This window comes from Crotalus tigris, unplaced genomic scaffold (assembly GCF_016545835.1).
Source record: "Crotalus tigris isolate CLP2741 ecotype Arizona unplaced genomic scaffold, ASM1654583v1 scf7180000024340.7048381, whole genome shotgun sequence".
Lineage (NCBI taxonomy): Eukaryota > Metazoa > Chordata > Lepidosauria > Squamata > Viperidae > Crotalus > Crotalus tigris.
In genome coordinates, this window is record NW_024100510.1 from 3,181,362 (window position 1) to 3,203,458 (window position 22,097).

At 41.7% G+C, this 22,097-nt stretch overlaps 1 protein-coding gene across 3 annotated transcripts in view; it reads right to left on the bottom strand.

Moving 5' to 3' along the window:
- COL4A1 (collagen type IV alpha 1 chain) overlaps positions 1–22,097 on the bottom strand; it is a 163,367-nt gene that overhangs the window by 49,263 nt on the left and 92,007 nt on the right. For all 3 annotated transcript variants that reach the window (XM_039326372.1, XM_039326370.1, XM_039326373.1), the window contains 4 exons: positions 20,552–20,720; positions 14,574–14,666; positions 14,371–14,475; positions 10,209–10,306 (listed from right to left, as the gene is read on the bottom strand). In XM_039326372.1, the coding sequence (XP_039182306.1) occupies positions 10,209–10,306; positions 14,371–14,475; positions 14,574–14,666; positions 20,552–20,720 (465 nt within the window). The remainder of the gene's footprint in view (positions 1–10,208; positions 10,307–14,370; positions 14,476–14,573; positions 14,667–20,551; positions 20,721–22,097) is intronic.

The following is a 22,097-nucleotide window of genomic DNA, read 5'->3' on the forward strand; positions in this document are numbered from 1 at the left end:
GGGCAATTATATGATTGGTGCCTCTTGGCAGAAGAGGGGGAAATAGATCAATGCAAGCATCAGCACTGTTTGGTGAGACCGGGAAGTAAGCCGCAGCCAGAGATGAGAGGAGAAGGAGCAAGAACCCCACAGGTGCAACCTTGCTCCACTACCTGCTTCAAATGCAGAAAAGAAGGCTACTGTCAGGGCCCACTTCAAAACCTCATCCCAAGAAAGCAGGACTCTTGGAACAGTTTCTTTCCAAAAGGAGCTTTTATTAGGAGAAGCTGATAGCAGGCATGATAGGCAGGATCTGAGGGTTTCCATCTCAGATCAATAGGTTAAAAGAGTCCCAGGCTTCTGGTTCCAGATTGCGGTGCCAGTGGACATGTAGAGAGACTGCTCTCCCCGCCATCCGGTTTTCCTTCTTCGGGAGACCCTGGAAAGGGTTGAAAGTCACCCTGGAGGGGCGACCACCATTGGGGAGGACCCTTGCTAGGTCATGGAGGGCTGGCAGCCCCTCTGTTTGATCTGAGGCAGCTCCTCAGGACCGAAGAAAAGAGCATCCATTAACATGGCTGCTTATTAAGTCGCACCAGCCGAAAGCCAAATTTACTTCTAAGCACAATGAAGCATTGTGGAGGATTTGGGTGAGACTCTTCCTTTCCTCTTTGTTACCCTAATTACCTTCCTGTGAAAGCCTTTTCAAACCTCTCCCCTGCTTTCAATGCAGCAGCATTTCTATACTTGGGAATTTAAACGTTGAAGGAAAGAAAAGAATAAGTAATTTTTATAACTAAATAATGGGAGTTTTGAACTTTGGATACCTTTGGGATTTTAAAAGATTTAATTACTGAGACTTATTACTTCTCTAACCATTTATTTTGGAAAATATTCCCTTTTTGGCTTTTTAAAATCAAATAAAATACTAACTGGGTCTGGGAAAAGATTTTGTGGTCGAAGGGGGACATCTTGTGGTGAAAACTGGCACAGCAATTGAATTTTGTTTTTCTTCTCTCCCTTTTTTTTTAATTGTGAGGCCTGTTGACTCTCTTGATTTACCCTTCATACTACAAAAAAGATAAGATTTGGAAACAGCTGGGTGGTGAAAACAGCTTTAGAAAGTGTGGAGGTGGACATTGGCTGATCTTTACTAAACACAGCCTCCACCAAAAAACTATCGCTAATCACCATGGAAATGGAGGAAATCTACCCACAACTTAATTATAAGCTTATACTTCAAAAAATCCTTGAAGCCATCGAGCTAATAAAATCCCGAGTGAAAGCCGAAGATGTTTTCACCAAACTACAGATTGAACCCCATACCCCAATTATTCAACTTACAAGCAAAAAAATAATAAAAGAATCACAATTTAACATCAAAGAGGATTCTACTCAACAGTATGTACAACTTATGGAGAACTTTGACAAACAGATACTGATGCCAACTAAAACACCTGTAACTCAAAAAGCAACAGGAATTGATCTACAGACATATCATATTGAGAACTTAGACAACTTGGATGACCAAACAACAATTACAACACCGGATATGACTCTTTGCTTCACTCAGAAAGAAGAGGAAAACCAGACTGAATTGATGATAAGCATTTTAAACCAAATATGGAGATTTGAACTATTAGGGCAACAACCTAATAACTACAAAGGGGCCAGTTTCAATGAAAAACTGATAACTGGATGTTCTCCCTTGGTTCAAACAATATGTGTGGGAATCAAGGGACATACACGGGAGGATTTAAGGGCATTGATATAGAAGCCTGCTTGGCATAAAAAGAAAGCCAGAGTTATATTTAAAAATGGGATTTAAAAATTCATTTGAGAGTTAAGCAGCTTTTCTTTTAGAGATTTTGACTGATCTTAGAGATATTGACTGATTTAATATTTAGGATTCATATTTATAATGGAAATTAAAATAATTTGTTAGATTATAGCCTTAATGATTATAGGGATGGATTTGTGATAATGAAAGATATGTTATTAGTATATGAGGAGTTATTAGGATGAGAAATATAATATATTGGTGAATTTAAGAAAGAATTTAAAGAAAGAAAGAATTTAAATTTTGGAATAATATTTGTATTTTAGTCACGAGAATTAGTTTATAATGAAATGAGGGAAACTAAACCTATCCGAATTATAAATAGTGATTATAAAAGGCTAAATTGGAATATGATAACTGGAATTAAATAAAATCTAAAAACAGAACTTGGATATGTATAACTAAAATGTTATTGATAAATATATAGATTGATTGAATTTTAGCTAGAAATGTACTAATATGAATGTGATATAATACCTAAAGGAAATAGAGAGGGAACTTTATTAATATAAACTGAGATATCTATGTATCACTCTGTTATTGGATTATTGATTACCCTATCACCACGCTGCTTCCTAATTACCTGGTTGTTAAAATTTGAAAAATTAATAAAATTTGTTAAAAAAAAATAGGTTAAAAGAGTTCATCCAGTCAGTTTGAATAGGCCAATCCCCAGGTGTTAAGTCCGCTATGGGAAAGGAGCTGATAAAGGGGTCCTTTCCCATGCTTTCGCAGCGAGAGATAAGCCAGATGGCCTAAGGCACATTCTTTTCTCACCCCAAGGTAACATCAAGGGAGAGACAGTTGAAAGAGTAAGTATGTAGGAACAGTGGAAAAGGATACATTGTAGCAAAGAAGAATAACATACCACAGAGCCTTCCCCCTCCCCTCAGGAGAATGGCAGAACCCTCAGAAAGAAATGAATTAGGAAAAAAATGAGATAGATTCCTCCACTAGGAAAAGAATGGGTTCTGACATCCTGCCCCCTTAGAAAAAAGAAAGTTCCACCTGTAGAAAACAAAACAGAAAAAAGGGAGCCAAGGATTAGTCTGGTTTTTCTGGCTATGCAGTGTGAAACTTACTAAGTAGTTGGGAGCCCCTAACATGACGTTTCTGAACCCACTCATTTTGAGAAGGCGGCAGGTGTTTCCACGCTACTAGATATTAGGTGGAACCATGATGCTTCCTGGAATCTATGATTTCTTTTATTTTAAAGTGTTGTTCACCTTCCACCATGATTGGAGGGGAAGGAGCTGCAGCTGGCCTTAACGGCGATTGCAATTCGCATTCTAAAAGGCTGCAGTGGAAAATTGGGTGAACCAGTCTGAGTATCTTTGGGAGCTTCAATTCTACAGTGACAGGATTGATTATTCTTTTAATGGGGAATGGTCCCACAAATTTTGGTCCTAACTTTTTTGAGGGCTGCAGGGATTTTAGGTATTTTGTTGACAGGTAAACTTTCTCTCCTACTTGAAATGGTTTGGGTTTGCTTTGTTTTTTATCTGTTTGGAATTTATATGCTTCCCTAGCTTCATCTAATGCCTTTCTCACAACTGGCCAGGTATTTTGTAATTGTGCAATCCACTCCTTCAGTGAAGGGATGGTCGAGTCACCCGATGGGAGTTCAGGCATTGGGTTAAAACATTGTCCCATCGCCATCTGGAAAGGAGTGTAGCCAGTGCTGGAATGCACTGCATTGTTATAGGTGACCTCTGAGAACAGGAGCAGGTTGGTCCAATTGTCCTGCTGGTAGTTAATGAAGCACCGTAGGTACTGCTCCAGTACTGAGTTCAACCATTCAGTACCACCATTCATCCACAGATGATGACTAGATGATAACCCCTATGTGGTCCCCAACACTGTGTGGTCCCAGGAATGCTTTCCAAAATTCTGATGTGAACTGTACCCCTCCATCTGATATGATTCGTTGTGGGGCCCCATGAGGTCGATAAATATGCTGGACAAACAGCTTTGCAAGTGTCTTTGCATTGGGGATTTTTTTGGTACAGGATAAAATGTACCATTCCCCTTTAAAAGAACAAATCCGTCATGACCCAAATTACTGTGTTCCCCCCCCCTCCGGTAATTCCACAATAAAGTTCATAGAGATTTCTATCCAAGGCACTGATGGGGACGTTATTGGTTGCAAAAAGCCTGGGATCTTTCCTTGCCTTCTCTTTGCTGCAGCACAAATTGGACAACTGGCCATGTAACTTTCAATGTCCTTTTTAATTGATGGCCATTTTACCAGGTGCAAAGTTTTTACGAACCTGAAATGACCAGCTGATTTTGAATCGTGGCATAGCTGTATGAATGTCAGTCTTTGGCTTTGGGGGATGTACAGCTTTCCTCCCACCCATAGTCATGGTGCATAGGTTCTTGTGGTTTAGGAACCATTTGTCGGTTTCTAGTGCTTTTTTAATTCAATCCCTGCTTGGCTTGCTAGGGGCTTTTGAAGTTTGGCTTGTGCTCGGGTGGTGACTTGTGCTGCTAATTGCTTTGTTGGAATAAGTGGGTCTGTTATTTCTGTTTGGTGGCTATTGTACTGAGGTAGTCTGGACAATGCATCCACTAAGAAATTCTTTCCCCCTGGCAAGTGCTTTAAGGTGAAATTAAACCAGTGGAAATGCTGCGACCATCTCGCTTGCTTAGGGGTAGTTTCTTGGGTGTTTTTAGTGCTTCCAGGTTCTTGTAGTCGGTCCACACTTAGAAAGGAATTTTGCTCCCCTCCAGGAAGTGCCACCAGGTTAGGAGGGTCCATCAGACCATGTAAGGCTCCTTCTCCCAAACTGCTCATTTTGCTCTGTCTCTGTGAGTTTCCTTGATGTGTATGCGCAAGGCTGCAATTTCCCTTCATCATTCTCCTGTAATAGTACTGCCCCCACAGCCACATCACTAGCATCAGCCTGAATCACAAAAGGTTTTACAATATCAGGGTGCCTTAGAACTGGTTCTGTGGAAAATAGTCTTTTTAAACTTTCAAATGTGGTTTGACATTCTACTGTCCATTTCAATGGCTGACTTGGCTTCGGTTTCCCCTCCCCTTTTGTCTTTAACAAGTTAGTAATGGATAGTGCCATCTGTGCAAAGGAGGGGATGAATTGCTGGTAAAAGTTAACAAATCCAAGGAAACTTTGCAACTGCTTTCTGGTGCAGGGCGGAGCCCATTCTAGTACAGCTCAAACTTTCTCAGGGTCCATCTCTATGCCAATTGGTGAGATGCGATACCACAGGTAGTCAATTTTTTTCCTTATGAAATTCACACTTAGACAGTTTGCATAAAGGTGAGGTGCTTGGAGTTTTTTCAGCATGGTTCTGACTAATTTCACATTTCCTCTTTTGTTTCAGTGACTAATAGGATATTGTCCAGGTAAACAAGCATCCCTTTATACAGGTGCTTGTCATTTATTAATTGCATGAACACTGTGGGTGCCCCTTGAAGGCTGAAGGATAGAACCCAGAACTGGTAACACCCTAAGGGGCAATTGAAAGCGGTTTTCCAATCATCTCCCTCTTTAATTCTAATCCTGTAATTGCATCCCTCAAATCCAGTTTTGAAAAGATTTTTCCTTTTGATAGGTGTGCTAGCATGTCCTTCATGAGAGGGAGGGGGTATAGGTTACTCTCACTCATTGCATTCAGAGATCTATAGTCCATGCAGAGGCGAAGAGTCCCAAATTCCTTTTCTCGAAATAACACAGGGGCTTGGGATTTGCCAGCTGGATGAAACCCCTTTCCAGGTTTTTGTCTATGAACTTTTGCATCTCCTCTAGCTCCTGTGGGCTCATGGAATACTGTTTTGGCTTGGATAATTTCACCCCTGGGAGGATCTCAATGGAACAGTCCATGGGTCAGTGGGGGGAGCAGTTCATCAGATTTTTCCTCATCGAATACTTCAGCTAGGTCCCAGTATTTCTCTGGTATGTCTTGTAACTCTCTTTCCCGAACTGCCACTGTGCTCTTGGAGGGGCTTCCCTCGTTTTGGGGATGAGTTGAGTTTCTTACTACCTCTCCATCTGGGAATCTGAGTTCTCCCATCCTCCAGTCCACACGTGGGTTACATTTTGTTAGCCATGCCAAGCCAAGGATAAGGGGGCATTCCATGCCAGGGGTTACTGCAAACGTTATAGTCTCTACATGATCCGCTATGGTGAGATGGATGGGTAATGTGGTGAGAGTAGCCAGTGTTCTCCCTGCAATCCACCCATCTAGTTGACCGAATGAGATCAATTTCTTCAGCCTCTCTGGAATTCCTAAATTCCCCACTAAAGTTGGTCTTATGAGGCAACTGGTGCAGCTGGAGTCTATTAGTGCTCTGAGTGCAACCCTCTTAGGCATTCAAGGCTAAACAGTTCTGCGGTCCTGGTGAGGGGCGCTATGGGTTTACTTACCAGGGGTTCATCTTCCGAGTTGTCGTCTGATGAGTTGGGTGGCTCTCCCGGTGGTATCGGAGTTCCCTTCCCCTGTTTTGATGGCATTGGGAACTCAACAACCTCCACGCTTTTTATGGCCATCTCCTTTGATTTCATTGGGGTCTTCCCAGGCTTCCTGGACAGGACTCAGTCAGGCTTCCAGATGGGGGTCTATGAGTGGCACTCTACAGGGCGGTGCCCTTCCTTTCTGCATTTGAAACATCCTGTTGCCCTTGGAGTGGTTGGTGCTTGCTTTGTTGGTTCTTGGGGTGGCTCCGCTGTCAATTTCCCCCAAGATCTCCCTTCACATTGTTGTCTTCTGGCTTGATTGATCTCTGCTTCCTCGGCTTGGTTGTATCAGTCTTGGAGCCAGTTCGGGTCTCCTCGAGGGATGCAAGCATCATACAGGTCATAGTTCAGGCCATTTTTGAAATGCCCGATCAAGATATCTTCCGGCCAGTTCAGGTTACTGACCAGGGCTTGGAATTCTTGGGTATATTCTGCTACACGTTGTTGCTCTTGCCTGACAGTTTTGACGTGCTCCCATGCTTTTCAATCAGCCATGGGGTCTTCAAATCTGCATCTGAGGGCTGCCATAAATTGATTGAAATTCTGCAGTTCTAGGGCATTGACATCGTGGAGATCCACCGCTCAGTCTGCTGTGGTGCCATCCAGGGCTGTTTGCACAATTCGGATTCGGCCGTGATCACTGGGTATGTCATGGCCATATTCCTCCATATAGTTCAACACTTGGATCAAGAAAAATCCCAGTTGGCGCAGCTCCCCGCAGTACTTCACTCCTAGCAGCAGGAACTTTCGGATGGACCGATGCCCCTTCTTCTGCCTGTGGCAGTGGCCATCTCCATCGGCTGGTGCAGCTTGTCAGGGGTAAGCAGTGGCTGTAGTGATGGTGCTGCTTCTTTGGTGATGGTGGAAGGGCATGGGACTGTTGGTTTCCCTCCCCTTCATCTGTTCCTTCGGCTGAACCTGGGTTGGCAGTTCCCTGGCATGGGTCGGCTTTCTCCTCCTTCATGGAATCAAAGGCAATTTTCAATATGTCAATGGCTTACTCCAGGAACCTACTGGAATGGGAGGTCTGTTGTCCTTGTCTTCACTAAGGCGAAGCAACCTCTCAATCTCGACTTTCCAGCCCGGTTGCTGACTGCCGCCTCTAAGCGTCACTTTCCTGGATTTCTTCTCCCAGTCCTCCTTCTTCCCGACACCCATCGACCACCTGGGCTTGTGGCGAAGTTCCATGACGACTACCTCGTCTGACAAGCTCGAGGATTGAGAACTGCATTGGCTGGGCTCTGCTTGGTGGGAGAGCATTCCTCCCATGGCAGGTTCTTCCCTTTCCGTTCCGAAATCAGACATTGTTTGCTTAGGCCCCAGCAAGGGTCTTCCTTCTGGATTGACTATTACTTCAGATCTTGCCTAATGTCAGAGCCCACTTCAAAATCTCATCCCAAAAAAGCAGGACTCTTGGAACAGTTTTTTTCCAAAAGGAACTTTTATTAGGAGAAGCTGATAGCAGGCATGGTAGGCAGGATTTGAGGGTTTCCTGCTCAGATCAATAGGTTAAAAGAGTCCCAAGCATAACCCCACCCCAATAGTTCATCCGGTCAGTTTGAATGGGCCATTCCCCAGATGTTAAGTTCGCTATGGGAAAGGAGCTGATCACAGGGTCCTTTCTCATGCGTGTGAAGATGTTGTTAGGTTTTTGACCTTCCCTTCCGCAGCGAGAGATAAGCCAGATGGCTGGAGGCACATTCCTTTCTTACCCCAAGGTAACATCAAGGGAGAGACAGTTCAAAGAGTAAGTATATAGGAACAGCGGAAAGGATACATTGTAGCAAAGTAGAATAACATATCACAGAGCCTTCCCCCTCCCCCTCAGGAGAGTGGCAGAACCCTCAGAAAGAAATGAATTAGGAAAGAAATGAGATAGATTCCCCCCAGAAAAGAATGGGTTCTGACAGCCACTGAGCAGTTGACTGTCGCAGCAAAACACCAGCAAAAAATGAGACTGTCAGCTGAGTGGGAGATCAACAAAAGCTGCGCCACACCATAAGGAGTTGGCACTGAGGACCACAGAGATCTTGGAGCTCCCCTGGCCCCATGGGACAGAGGGTTAAGCTCCGATCCCACCGGACGATGACTTAGAAACAGCAGAGAGCAACTACAATGACAACCCCTTAGTAAGTGGGTCGATTGACCCAATAACTAGACACTGGGGAAAAAATAACATCGGCAGCCCTGCTGAACTCAGGGTATACTCACTGCCTAATGAGCCCAAAGCTGGTGGGGAAGATGGCAGCACCTCTCAGGAGACTAAAGACTTCCATTGCCTCTGCCAACTCAATGGGTCCGTCGCAGGTGGGATCCTAGCCAGTTTCGCCACCAAACCCTGAACTTAATAATGGGAAGCCACTCAGAGACTTTAGCATTTATCATGGACCCTGGCATAGAGTGGCCGCTAACGCTGAGGCTAACATAGTTAAAGAAGTGGAACCCCGTAGTCAATTGGAGGGAGGGACACCTGAAATTCCCAAAGAAGAGGGCTCCTTCTCTTTCTTGGGAGACCTAGTTGAGGCAGGTACTTACACATATATTACTATGGCACTCAGTCCTTCATTGTTAAGAAACAAATCTGTCCCCGTTGTGCACAATTTAAAAGTAAGATTTTACCCTAGTGTGAACATAGGATTAGTATGTAAACTCTGGAAGAACAGAGCCATGTAAGTGTGGTTCTCAATGTAAGATAACAATTTTGGAAGGGAAGAAGAGAATTCATTGAGGTAGCATTTTAAAATGAATTTACCAAATTCAAATTAGTCAAGATAAACAAATATTTGAGTAAGGCAAAAATGTGCAATGCAAAAAGGACATTATGAAAAATGGTGAAAGCACCGTTTTATTTTGTGTACAATGGTATTTCAGTATGTCACTGTTTCAAAACTTGTTGAATTTGGTTTTTGATGCATTTTGATGTGACAATGTGCCAGTGCTCGGCCCTTGTTTAGTACGCAACACATGACTATAGGAAGAAGGGGAACAATTGTGGGGAATGGAAAGGAAGTCAGCCATGCTGGGAAGGTTGCTGCAAAAGGAGGGGGATGACTACAGAGGGTGGACAGGATGTTCGACATGTTGGGAAGGTTCCTGACACAGGAAAAGGGACAGATAGAAAATTCTTCCCAGTCGAAACAAAGGGTTACATGGTAAGTCATGTGGTTTGTTTGGGATTCATTCTTTTTAATACTTGTCACGCACCCCAGAATGAATTAATACCAAGATACTACTGTCTCAGTACCCCTTCATAATCATACTTTTGGGGCTCTGCCATTCTGATGGGAGGGGGAGATTTCACTCTATTGGGAGAGGGCTCACAGATGTATTTCCTTTACTTTATTCTCTCTATCTTTGATGTATCACTTTGGGTATGAAGAGGGGGAGGAATGCGCCAGGAGCCATCTGCCTTATCTCCAAGCCATTGTAAAAAGAAGACACAGTGCCTGGGAACTGTCCCTTATCATTCCGGTTTCCATAACAATTTCACACCTATGGAGTGCTGGATAGTTGGACCTGGGGGGAGGGGTTTGTGAAGGGAAACTTTAATGTAACAATTTACACAGGAATTCCTCAGATCTTGCTTTGCCTTTCTGCTTTCACTGACTCTCAATAAAAGTTCCTGTTTGAAACAATGCCTGTTTCAAGAGTTCTGTTTTCTTGGGAGTAGTAGCTGAGGCAGGACCTTACACACTGTACTAAAATTAAGCATAAACAAATGTAAAAATTGGGGAAATGATTTCTGGAAAAAATTAAAGCAGAAAGAAATGAAAATCAGATTCTGCCATCCCAAACTTTTTCAAAAAAGATAGCAAAAACTAATCTTACAAAAAAATACTTAAAGCCTGGCTCTATTGTCTGGTAGTACGGAAGAAGGTCCTCATCAGTATCCAAGCTCTGGCACTTACCTTCTGTCCTTTGGCTCCAGCTGTACCTGGCGCACCTTGGGAACCAGGATCTCCCTTCTCGCCTCTTGAACCTTGTGGACCTGGCTGACCAGGAAAGCCTACAAGATGCACAATAATGTAAAAGATTTGCCTATATCATTCTAAACACCCAATTGTGTCAGAAACCTAATGGAAAGATAAGATTCCCCCCAATGGCCAAATCTGGCTCCAAGTTCTACCTTGGCTTATTTTTTCCAATAAAAAACCAAGTCAGAAAATCATTTAAAAGCAATTTATTATAGTACTCTGATAAAGTGGGGTCTCCCTATGAAAAGAGGGAAACCTAGAAAAATGGCTTAGATTTACTTTTATAATCAGTACAACAAAGAACTTCAAAGTAAAAGTTGATTGGTTTAAAAGACGTCATCTGTCCAGTTACATCACAAGAATTAAAGCATCCAATAATATATGAGCATAGCTATAGGAAAGAGCATTGTATTCTGAATAAAAGTAAAAAAAAATTGCAAGGGAAAACATCAGAATGGGTATGGGTAAAATACATTCTCATGCTTCCCAAGGTTGGGCTTGAATACTTGCTTTGTTCTTGGAGGTTTGAGAACAGCTAAAAATGAAACTGTTATCTACAATCTATCAAGTGCTCTCCTGCCAGTTGCCGTTTCTGAAAGAAAGGTTTTTCTTGAAGGTTAAGGTTTGTGGCAAATTATTAGCAATACAATTTGAAAATGTATGTTTTTTCAAAATGCAAATTAAAATACAAAAAAACCCATATTAGTTTGCCAGTGCAACAGTATGTTGCAAGTATTACAAAGTCCATCCTGTGTGGCCATCACCCCCAAGAGGTAAGGTGGACCCCCACTCTACTGGCCTTCCAGAAGGGCTCTGTCACTTTGCCTGGGGTGCATAGAGAAGCAGGCAGCCATGGAGCTGGTTAGCATCTTGAAAGATCCTGTTCTCACCTTTTATGTAATTCTTAACATCACCTGCCTCTTTTTAAATTTTATATACTGTTTTTATGTTTAATATTTTATTTGTACAACCCCAGAGTCCCTCTGTGATGGAGATGGACAGTTTTAAAATTTGATAAATAAATAAAATTTGGACTGATGGCAAATGAAAGAAAATGCTTTGAACCTTTGTTTTTTTAAGGTGTCCCTATCCTCTCTTTCATCAACTTATTTTTAAGAACTTCCACCAAAGCCCTTTTCCTTGTATGATTATTATATAAAAATAACAGCTGGTGGTGTTTCCATGATGAGAAGCCTCCACAAAGATTTCTGCCTGTTGTCAGTGCTGCTATCAGAGCTCAGTAAAAGACGTTTTATTTGCCATTTTTTAGCTGCACACATTTAAGCTGTTCTAAAGAGATATTTTTCTGTTTTGTTATGCTTACTTTTTGTATTATGTTCACAATTGCCTTGATAAAATAGATATAAAAGATCTTTAATGGAACAATTACATTTAAGAAGTCGCAAACCTTGATATCTGCATGCTTAACATGACCCCTTGAGCACAATTATAAAAATTATCTACTAGGAAAAAAAGGAATGTAACACTATAATTATAACGAAGCTATAAAGAGGGTACATTATGAGCCATATTCAGCTATGGTAGTTATTTTCTCTCTAATCACCAATAATAATGAGCATTTGTCTCTCTGAATCCTGGCAAAACTGTTTTCTTTTCTTCTGTTTAACCTGGCTATTTCTCTTTCTATAACAGGACTTTTCAGCAGCCCCAAAAGAGAGGATTAAGTGACCTAGCTTCTAAGGTTGCAGTAGGCCTTCAAAAGAGGGTGTTTTGCAAGGGTCTAGGACCTGTAGGCTCCCACCATTGGCCTTGCCAACTTCGCCTCCAGCCACCTGCCTCAGCCCATTCACAACCAGCTTTTGTCCTCCGCTGGGCCTTCCTCAGCAATTCTCCCTGGCCAATGGGCCCCTGGCCCTCCAACCCTTACCATTCAACCTGGCCCATTTGCCCAGACACCGTTTGTCCTGGGTGTTTTGCTCCACAGGACAAGAAGCCACCAGCCAATTGGGTGGCAGTCATCAATGATGGTTCTGGGAAGGGTGACTGAGGGGGCTGTGAGGTGTGGGGGCAGGGCATCAGTGGTAAGCGCTGCTACTGGCAGTACTGGCAGTGGGGGGGGGGAACAGGGAGACATTGCTTGCACGTTGCTGCTAGCAGTGCAGTGGTGGGCAGCAGGGAATAACACTGATGCCCTGCCGCCTCCCTGTACTGCCAGCGTTTACTGCTGATGCCCTGTTACCCCTCCCCCACATCACCAGCACCGCCAGCACCAGCGCTCACCACCGAAACATCCAGGTCAAATGGTGTCTGGGCAAATGGGCCAGGCTGAAGGGTGAGAGGCAAAGGGCCAGGGACCAATTGACCAGGGAAAATGGCCGGGGGAGGGCCAGCAGAGGAGGAAAGTTGGCTGTCAATGGGCTGAGGCAGGTGTTTGGAGGCAAAGTGGGTGCAGCCAATGGTGGGAGCCTAAATGTCCCATTCTGTTCCTCAACATATGGGAAAGTGAAGCCAAGAATATGAGTGCAAATGTGTACATAGAAACAGTCAGTTGCTGCTTTAAAACAGCTGCAGAAGCCTGGAAAAAGATGAGCTACTTTAAAGGATCCAAAATGTTGTGAAGTACTTCATTTGAAGGATTGGAATACCCATCCTAGCATTGGCTTGGGTATGCTCAATAAGATAGTAGGAGTTTTCTAAGCCAGACTATAATTCATGTGATGATTGTTGAGAAATTGAACCAAAGTGGATTACTTATGTTACACAATGTGCCAGAGCAATTCTATTTCAAATGCCAATTGAAACATCAGTTATCTATGCAGTTTGCCTTTACTTTCAGGAGAGGTTAAGGCAGACCAGGCACCAGGGAAGGGCTCAGTCACTAAACAGCAAAGCCATTTCTCCCAGTTTTTCATGACCCTTGTTTAAAATATTTTAAACAAGAAAAGTGTAGAGCCCAAACAAAATTTAATCTCATAAGAAGCCCTGGTGGCATAGTGATTAAAGTGAAGAATTGCAGACAAACTCTGTCCACAGCCTGGAATTTGATCCTGACATGGTTTGAGGTTGAGCCTTCCATCCTTCCAAGTTCAGTAAAATGAAGACCCAGATTATGGGGGGCAATGTGCAAATAATGCTTCAATATTGTAAACCATCCAGAGAGTGGTATAAAGCACTATTGGGTAGTACAGTATATAACCCTAAATGCTATTGCTATAAAGTGGCAGCAGATCAGCCTATAGTATGTTGAACAGAAAGCACAGGAAATGGACTGATTTTGCTTGGGCTTGTTTGGAAATCCTATTTTTTAATCAAAATAATATTAATATACTGTATGGCAGTGGTGGCGAACCTATGGCATGTGTGCCAGAGGTGGCACTCAGAGCCCTCTCTGTTGGCACACATGCCATCGCCGCCAGCAGCAGGTGCATCAGGCCAGCACTGCCACCCGGAGCAGGAGCCCTGCCCAGCACAAAGGAGGCGAAGCGACCAACTAGCGAGCTCGAGTAGAGGTGGAAGAGCAGAGGTCACCAACCATTGTCGATTGGTGGACTGGAAGAAAAGGGAGGAGGAAGCATTTTACATGCATGCATGCGTGCACGGGGCCGCGAGCACACACGTGCTGCAAATGGGGCGAGGCTAGTGCCTGCGTGATACTCACTAGCCCTGCTCTGTTCTTGCATGATGCAGTGCCTTAGTATCTGTACCCCATGGCACGGCCGTTTTTGCACCTTGCAGCACGGTGGCCCATTTTTGTGCCCCCGGTTTTTGCATGCCAGAGGCGGCACTCAGAGGTGCCTCCCTGCCCCCCCCCCACATGAGGGCACCACAATGCTGATGCAGCCCTGGCACATTGCGATAAATAAGTGGGTTTTGGGTTGCGGTTTGAGCACTTGGTCTCTAAAAGGTTCACCATCACTGCTGTATAATATTAAAAGTTAAGTTTTTAAACATTGTTAGCTTATCTAACCCCATCAATTTCTTTGATATTCATCATTTAAAATATATTTGGAATTTTTTGCTTTGGCTCCATCTCCAGCATAGCAGGAAGGATTTATGAAAGTTTGGCTATCCTCTATTTATCTCAAAGAGTCTTCTTCAAATAGTCATTCACTTTATGGTGTAAATAAGATAATACCTGGGGGCCCTGAAGGGCCAGGAAATCCAATTCCTGGAGGCCCTGCCAGACCTTTTTCACCTGGCAGACCAGGTCTTCCTGGGATCCCTGGGTCTCCCTTGTCACCTATGGGGTTAGATACAAAATGAGCCATGTGTTATTCTGATGAAAAAGAGTCATGGAACAATTAAGAACGCTATTCCCATTATAACTCAACAAAATACCTTGGAGACCTGGATTTCCAGCAGGTCCAGGAAAACCTCTGGCCCCTGGGGGACCAGGCAGAGAAATGACATGTCCAGCTTCACCTTTGGGACCTTGTAAGTAAATATATAAAAAGATATACCAAATTAACAAATACATCATCTACTTTTTCAGTATGTAGAACTTAATATTTATTTTCATTTATATAATAGTTGCAACAGGAATTTATAGTACCTTTGGATTAATGAGAAAAGTAATGTAGGCTGCAATCTTATATTAGTTAAGCAGAAAATAAATCCTGCTCAACTAACTAGGTCTTCTCTCTGGATAGCATGTAAAGATTAACATACAGGGAAATAATCTTAACACACTATTTTTCCTCAGTAAGAAACCCATCTTTAATCTTTAAAAAAGATTTTTAAAAAATAAAAGCATAAACTAAAAATACAAACAAAAATTAAGAAATAAACCTATAATATATTTTATACTTATCAGCAGTTTTCTATTAATTTACTACTATATCACAGTAAAACCATATTTTTGATAACCATTCTCCGATATATTAATACCATTTTCCAACTTCTTAATATAATTCTTTTTGCCGTTCCCCCATGCATACATGCACACAATTGCAATTCTTGAGAAATGATCATAGATTACAGATTTTCTCATAAATCTACTAATATACAATAATATATTATTAATGGGACGGGTTGCCATCAATGAAACAACTTGCCTCCCAGAGTTGTGGGTGCTCCATTGTTGAAGGTTTTCAAGAGAAGATAGGACAACCATTTATCCAGGGGGGCAAGGGTTTGGCCTGAAAGATCTCTAAGATTCCTTCTAGCTTTATGATTCTATGATTCTACTATCCCAGAAAAATATGAAATGATCACATGACCATTGTATGTGTCAATGAGTCTTCCAATGTTTTACAATTCCAGCCTAAAAAAAAAAAAATCTCATATCCATCCTTTCATATACATTCTTTGGGGAGTCTAGTACTCCCTAAATTGAATTTCTTTGATGAAGAAACATTAATTTCAAATTTTAGATGATTCTAGGATTTTTAAGGATCTGGAGTCATTGCTGTGGCTTTCTTGAAAATTCTAATTCTTTAGTTCATATCTGACATATGCCAGAAATGTCAACTTTAAAAATATTCTTGAGCGTTTGATAGAGATATGTTATAGATTCTATCAAGCAAGGAGCAACTCAGGTGTGTACATACTGAGATGTTAGAACATGCTTAAGCTGAATATATCTCCACTGTTATGGCTTGGGAAAACCATATTCGATTTAAAGTCAGGAAAAAAAACCGTTAAAATTCTCAAAGCAGAAGTTTTCCAAAGAGTTAGAGACATCAGTATGTCTAATTATCAAAATCAATTTATTTCCCAATATGGCCCAAAGATTTTTCACTATTTACACTTCTTGAAATAACTTGTTTCTACTGTATAGTTTCCCAAGCACTTCTATGTGAGATAGACTGCTATACAGAGATGAGAGATGAGAGATGAGAGAGAGAGAGCGCATTTGCCATGATCACAAAAGAAATACAGTAGATAATAACTGACAAATAATAACTGACAAAGATATTGGATCACCATGAACATTTTAAAACCATTTTCTTTATTCTTTGAATAGAGAAGAGGTGACTGCCATTGTCACATGAATTTGCAGTAAAAGCAATAAGGGCTTCTGCTTGCTGTCCGTGAAATCCAATGCAAGTCTTGCTACCTGGGTATTATTCAGTCCAGTCCTAATTCTGTAACTATACCAAAATACAAATCCTAAGTACATGAATTAATTATACTGTAGAAATAGAAGGCACGAAAACATTAGATTTTATCTAGATTGGAGTGCAGTTCAAATGCTTTTTTTTTTTGTAAGCAAAAGCTTTAAGGAAAATGGCAAAATCAAGAGCAACATAATAATAAAGGAATATGAGTACTAAACACATCTGAGATGTGCCTAGGCTGCTTTCACTATAGATGCCCTCTCCTTCTCCCTCCCCCACATTTTCTCCTTGCTACTGCTCTGTTCCATATTGCCAGCAGCCTATCAATCAATCATTGAACAAACTAAAACCCTCTTTCTCTGAATCTACAGTTGGAATGGCTCACTTAGACCAGGGCTTTTCAACCTTTTCACCCATTGTACCACTTTTAGAATATGGCAATATCCGAGTACCACTAGTTGCCTAGCAAGGTGTCAAAAACTTGATGACCAAAAAAAGGGGAAAAAGTGATAAAGTACAGGTAGTCCTCAACTTAGTTCACTTAGTGACTGTTCAAAGTTACAACGGCACTGAAAAAAGTGCCCCCCAAGCCACAGCCAAGCAAGACACCAGCCCGCCCGGAGGCGCTCTTCTTCCTGTCCGAGGTTTTCATTGTTGTGAGCATTTCTGTTGAGGATTGGCAGCAGGGATGGGGTCGGGGGATGTTTGGTTTTTATTCCCCCTGTCTGCTGGGTGGTTGCAGCAGATTTTGGTCACTTCACATGACCCTGGGACACTGTGACCGTCATAAATATGAATCAGTTGCCAAACATCTGAATGTAAATCACAAGACCCTGGAGATGCTGCAACATTCCAGCTGATTGGTGCTTCTTCAGGGCTCAGCAGAAGCACCAGGATCAGCGTTGAGCTCCAACTGGAGCCTAGCACTGATCCTGGTGCTTCCACCAAGCCCTGACAGCCCCGAAGAAGCGCCAATCAGCTGGAAAGCGGCACTGATCCTGGTGCTTCCGCTGAGCCCTGATAGCCCTGCAGCTCCAGCCATCTCTCGCTCAGGCTTGTGTGGTGCTGCCACCAGTTCAGCTCATTCCCCTCCCCCACTATCACTTTTCTAGGTTGGTCGCGTACCACCTGCCAGGTGCCAATGTACCACAGATGAAAAGCCCTGACTTAGACCATTGAATCCAACCCCCACTCTTTCTAGGTATCCAAATTCAGGCAAACCTGACAGATGACTGTCTAGCCTCCATTTAAATATATATCTAGTGAAAGAGAGTTCACCATCTCCCTGATCATTGCTACCAACTATCCTTATTTCTGTGCATACCCATATTTGTAAAGACTGTATATATAGCACCATACATGACTCTTGCAGCTTGAAAAATTGTTCATCTCTGCTCTAAAGAAATAAAAATAAAGTGTATTGCTAAAGATATAATTATTTGTAGTTTAATGTAAATTTTATATAGCAATGTACTTTTACTTGTTTTTACAATACCTGCATGAAGAGTGTGCTATTGACGATTACTTTAAGAAGTCACTGGTTTTTATCAAAACTACATACGTAGACAAGTGTTTTATTATTTTATATAATGGATGAGGAATACTATAAAAGGAAAAGTGTTGCACATTAAGAAACAAGAGCAATTACATAATCTTAAGGGCAAATATTCCACAATCATTTTGCATAATTAGATACAATACTTGCATTTTATAGGCACACAATAGGTCCATATTGTGTGCATATAGCAGTAGAAAATAGGAAATGTGCCCAAATACATGAAAAGAGAAGTACAATATATAAATAGCAACAGCAGTTTAGTACAATCTATCTATAGATGGCATCTTTTCCATTTTCCATTTTCTGTCCATAGATGATGATGATGATGATGATGATGATGATAATAATAATAATAATAAAATACCATCAAACATCCACATCTGCCTATCCCAGGTCCTTGGTAAGGACTCGATAGGTAGACAAAATGCCAAATCCAGTATGAACATCTGGCTGACTGTGCGATGATCCATAATAATAACGTTGGAAGGGACCTTGAAGGTCATCTAGTCCAACCCCCTGCTTAGGCAGGAAACCCTACACCATTTCAGACAAATGGCTGTCCAGTCTCTTCTTAAAAACGTCCAATGTTGGAGCATTCACCACTTCTGGAGGAAGGTTGTTCCACTGGTTAAGTTTCTCCTTAGTTCTAGGTTGTTTCTCTCTTTGATTAGTTTCCATCTGTTGCTTCTTGTCCTGCCTTCAGGAGCCTTGGGAAATAGCTTTGCTCCCTCTTCTTTGTGGCAGCCCCTGAAATACTGGAACATTGCTATCATGGCCCCCCTCGTCCTTCTCTTCGTTAAACTAGACATGCCCAATTCCAGCAGCCGTTCCTTATATGTTTTAGCCTCCAGTCCCTTAATCATCTTTGTTGCTCTTCTCTGTACTCTTTCTAGAGTCTCAACATCTTTTTTACATTGTGGTGACCAAAACTGGATGCAGTATTCCAAGTGTGGCCTTAGCAAGGCATTGTAAAATGTTATTAACACTTCACGTGATCTTGATTCTATCCCTCTGTTAATGTAGCCTAGCACTGTGTTGGCCTTTTTGGCCAAACTCCCACGACCGAGAATGCAAGCTATGTCCCCCCTCGAAATGGAGGAGATGTAGCGATACGTGGACAAAAACCTAGTGAGGGGATTCATTGAATGGGCCAAGTCTGCTGTGGGAGCCCTTGTGTTGTTTAAAGAAACCACTGATTATAAAGTTCTCAACGTGGTGAGTGTGGAAAATAAATACCCCCTCCCCCTTCTGAAGGACTTACTAACCCACATGGCTAAGGGGAGTGTCTTCACTAAATTAGACCTGAGAGAGGAATATTACCGGGTGAAGATAAAGGAGGGAAATGAGTGGAAGACTGCTTTAAAAAAGACTTCTGAGACCTATAAAAAGCAGGCAAATAAAAAAAGAGCTCCTCAAAGAACATTCTAAGTTGGGGAAAAGGTTTATTTGTCTAAATATTTACACCTCAAATTATCCAGTAAGAAATGAGGACCAAAATTCTTGGGGCCTTTTCCCATTGCAAAGATCATTAACCCAGTCACTGTAGAATTTAAACTCCCTAAACTTTTAGGGAGAGTTCACCCTGTCTTCCACTGCAGCTTTCTGAAACCTTTTCGAGGTTCCACTTTAAGACCTCCCCCTAAGAAGGCACCCGGACCCCTCGTGGTGGTGGGTCAGACCCACTATGAAGTAAAGCGTATTCTTGATTCTAGAATTTTTAAGGGGAAATTGCAGTACTTAGTACAATGGAAGGGATATTCGCTGTCTGAAGCCACTTGGGTGAAGTCTAGCGATGTGAAAACTGATAGATTCATTAAATGGTTCTATAGGAAACACCCTAATAAACCGAGAGGCAATCCCTAATACGTGCTTTTGTTTACATTACAGGATCTGTCCTTTTTGTAAGAGGAGCCGGATGTCAACGCTGCTAACATTGGATGTTTTTGCTTTGACAACAGTTAGATATGCAACCATTTTCTTCTTATGTTTTACTTTTAGAGTTAGATGATGCTTGGGGGGGGGGTAGGAATGTGCATGAGAGTTTAGATAGACATAATAATACTGGACTAGTGTGTGAATCAAGGTTAATGAAATAAGAATGATGATAAGAATTGGCGGGCTGGAGAACTGGAGGGAGAGCCTGTATTTCAAACTAATTGGAGAATGTGATTTATGACTGTTAATTGGAGGATGGAATTGTGCTTTGATACTATGTGCTTAGGGGAGGGGAATCCAGTTTTTGGCTTCGACTGTGTTAGTGCCGATGCTATGCTACTCAAAAACAGATTCTTTAAGGTAAACAATGCCTCAAAGTTCTTTGAAGAGTTTCATCTGTCGGAACCATGACAACATGATTTTTATTTTTATGTATCTTAATGAACAGATTTCCAAGTTACAAGAGTTAAAATATTTCATTTTAGCCTTTGTTTCCTCTAGTGGTTTCCTTGTTGCTTCCATTAAAATAATCTGTGGATTGTTTTGTTAAACTAACTCTTCAGTCTGATGACAGTTTTGAAGAATTTGGTTTTTTGAGTCACAATGGCAAACATTATATTTCATAAAATAGCTGCCAATTCTGCTGCTATGTCTGTGATAATACAAAATGTAACGTTCATTTTAATCACTGCAAAATGTGGTATGTACTATGACCATCTATCTATTTTTAAAAATGTGTATCTACATTACTTTTATAGCATTACCTGGAAGTCCAGGGGTCCCAGGGATTCCAGAAAGCCCCTTTTCTCCTTTATCACCCTGTGGTCCAGAACTCCCAACTCCTGGAAGTCCAGGGAAACCTCTGTCTCCAGGGGACCCTGGTAAACCACTTATTCCTGGGAGTCCACGATCTCCTTTTAATCCAATGGTTCCCTGGATTAAGGAAAGAAGGTAAGCGGAGTATAAGAAGAATTTCCTGCTCCCCAAGTACTGATATACAATTGTATACTAGCTGAATAGTTCCTGATCTAAATCTGGATCAGGATAAAATCCAGTCTGTTATGGAGATTTGGGGATGGAGGAGAATTTTCCTGTGCAACCTCCAGAAACATGGAGTTAGTATGCATGATGGAGTCATCTGTGGGAATCTAATAGAGGTTCTCTCAGTTCTTTGAAACAAATCTTTTCCCAGGGTCTCCTGTCATGCCTAGTAGAGTTAAGTACACAGGAATTGAGGTCAGGAGGCCACATAAACAAAATCAAATACAGGATCCATAACAATAGAAACTGGTTGTTGATAGCCAACTTGTCTCCAGTTCTAAAACCCTCTGTCATTTAAAGGATTTGGTCAGTACTTTACCTGTTCTCATAAAAATGCAGCCAAAGCAATGTTCAGGAGCCATTATAGTTGATCCCAGAACATTACTGATTCAGAAAAAAAAGGCTTCTGGTAATCCTGGGATTGATGCTTCTTGAGAAGGTATGCACTATGTCAGCATAAATTTTATCTTAGTGAATAATTCACTTGGTACTACTAGGGGGCAAGCAGATAATCAATGAGATGGATTTGATGTTTGTTCCAGATTATGCTTAATAATTATGCTGAAAAAGCTTTGAATTAAAAAATGCCTCCCCCTTATTCCTGCTCACAGTAATAAAGAACTGAGATGCTGTATGACAGGGAGTGATAAGGCAATAAGGAAGGGAGTACACAATGGACTTTCCTACAGGTACAATATTCAAAACAAATAACAACAGGGCACATCATAGTTTCCTGCCCTGGGAAGGGGGTTGGACAAAAAGACCTCTAAGGTCCCTTCCAGCCCTCTGATTCTATCCATCTGAACAGATGTCTCATGGCAAAAAGTGGTTACAAGGAGGCAATGAAATGTTGCTGGATTTCACAACAGTCAAGTCACTGTAGCCAATATTGTGGTGAAAGAAGGAAATAAAATTAAGGAATGAGGTTCATCAATTTGAACAGAATTTCTGAGAGAAATATTCCTCAAATGGTTGTAAGTATGAAAACCATCATAAGTCACTTTTTTCAGTGCCATTGTAACTTCAAATGGTCATTAAATGAACTGTTGTAAGTTGAGGACTACTTGTAAACCTTTTTTGCAACAGTTATGGCAAATCCATTTAGATTTGGCGTTTTTGTCCACCTGCTGAGTTCTTCCTGGGATAGGCAAATATTGTTATTCAATAATATTAAATGTATCATTACAGGATTTACACAATTATCGTAATTATATTTTTGTCCCAGTTTTTAAATATAATTCGAATAGGTGAGCATATCTAAGACTCCTA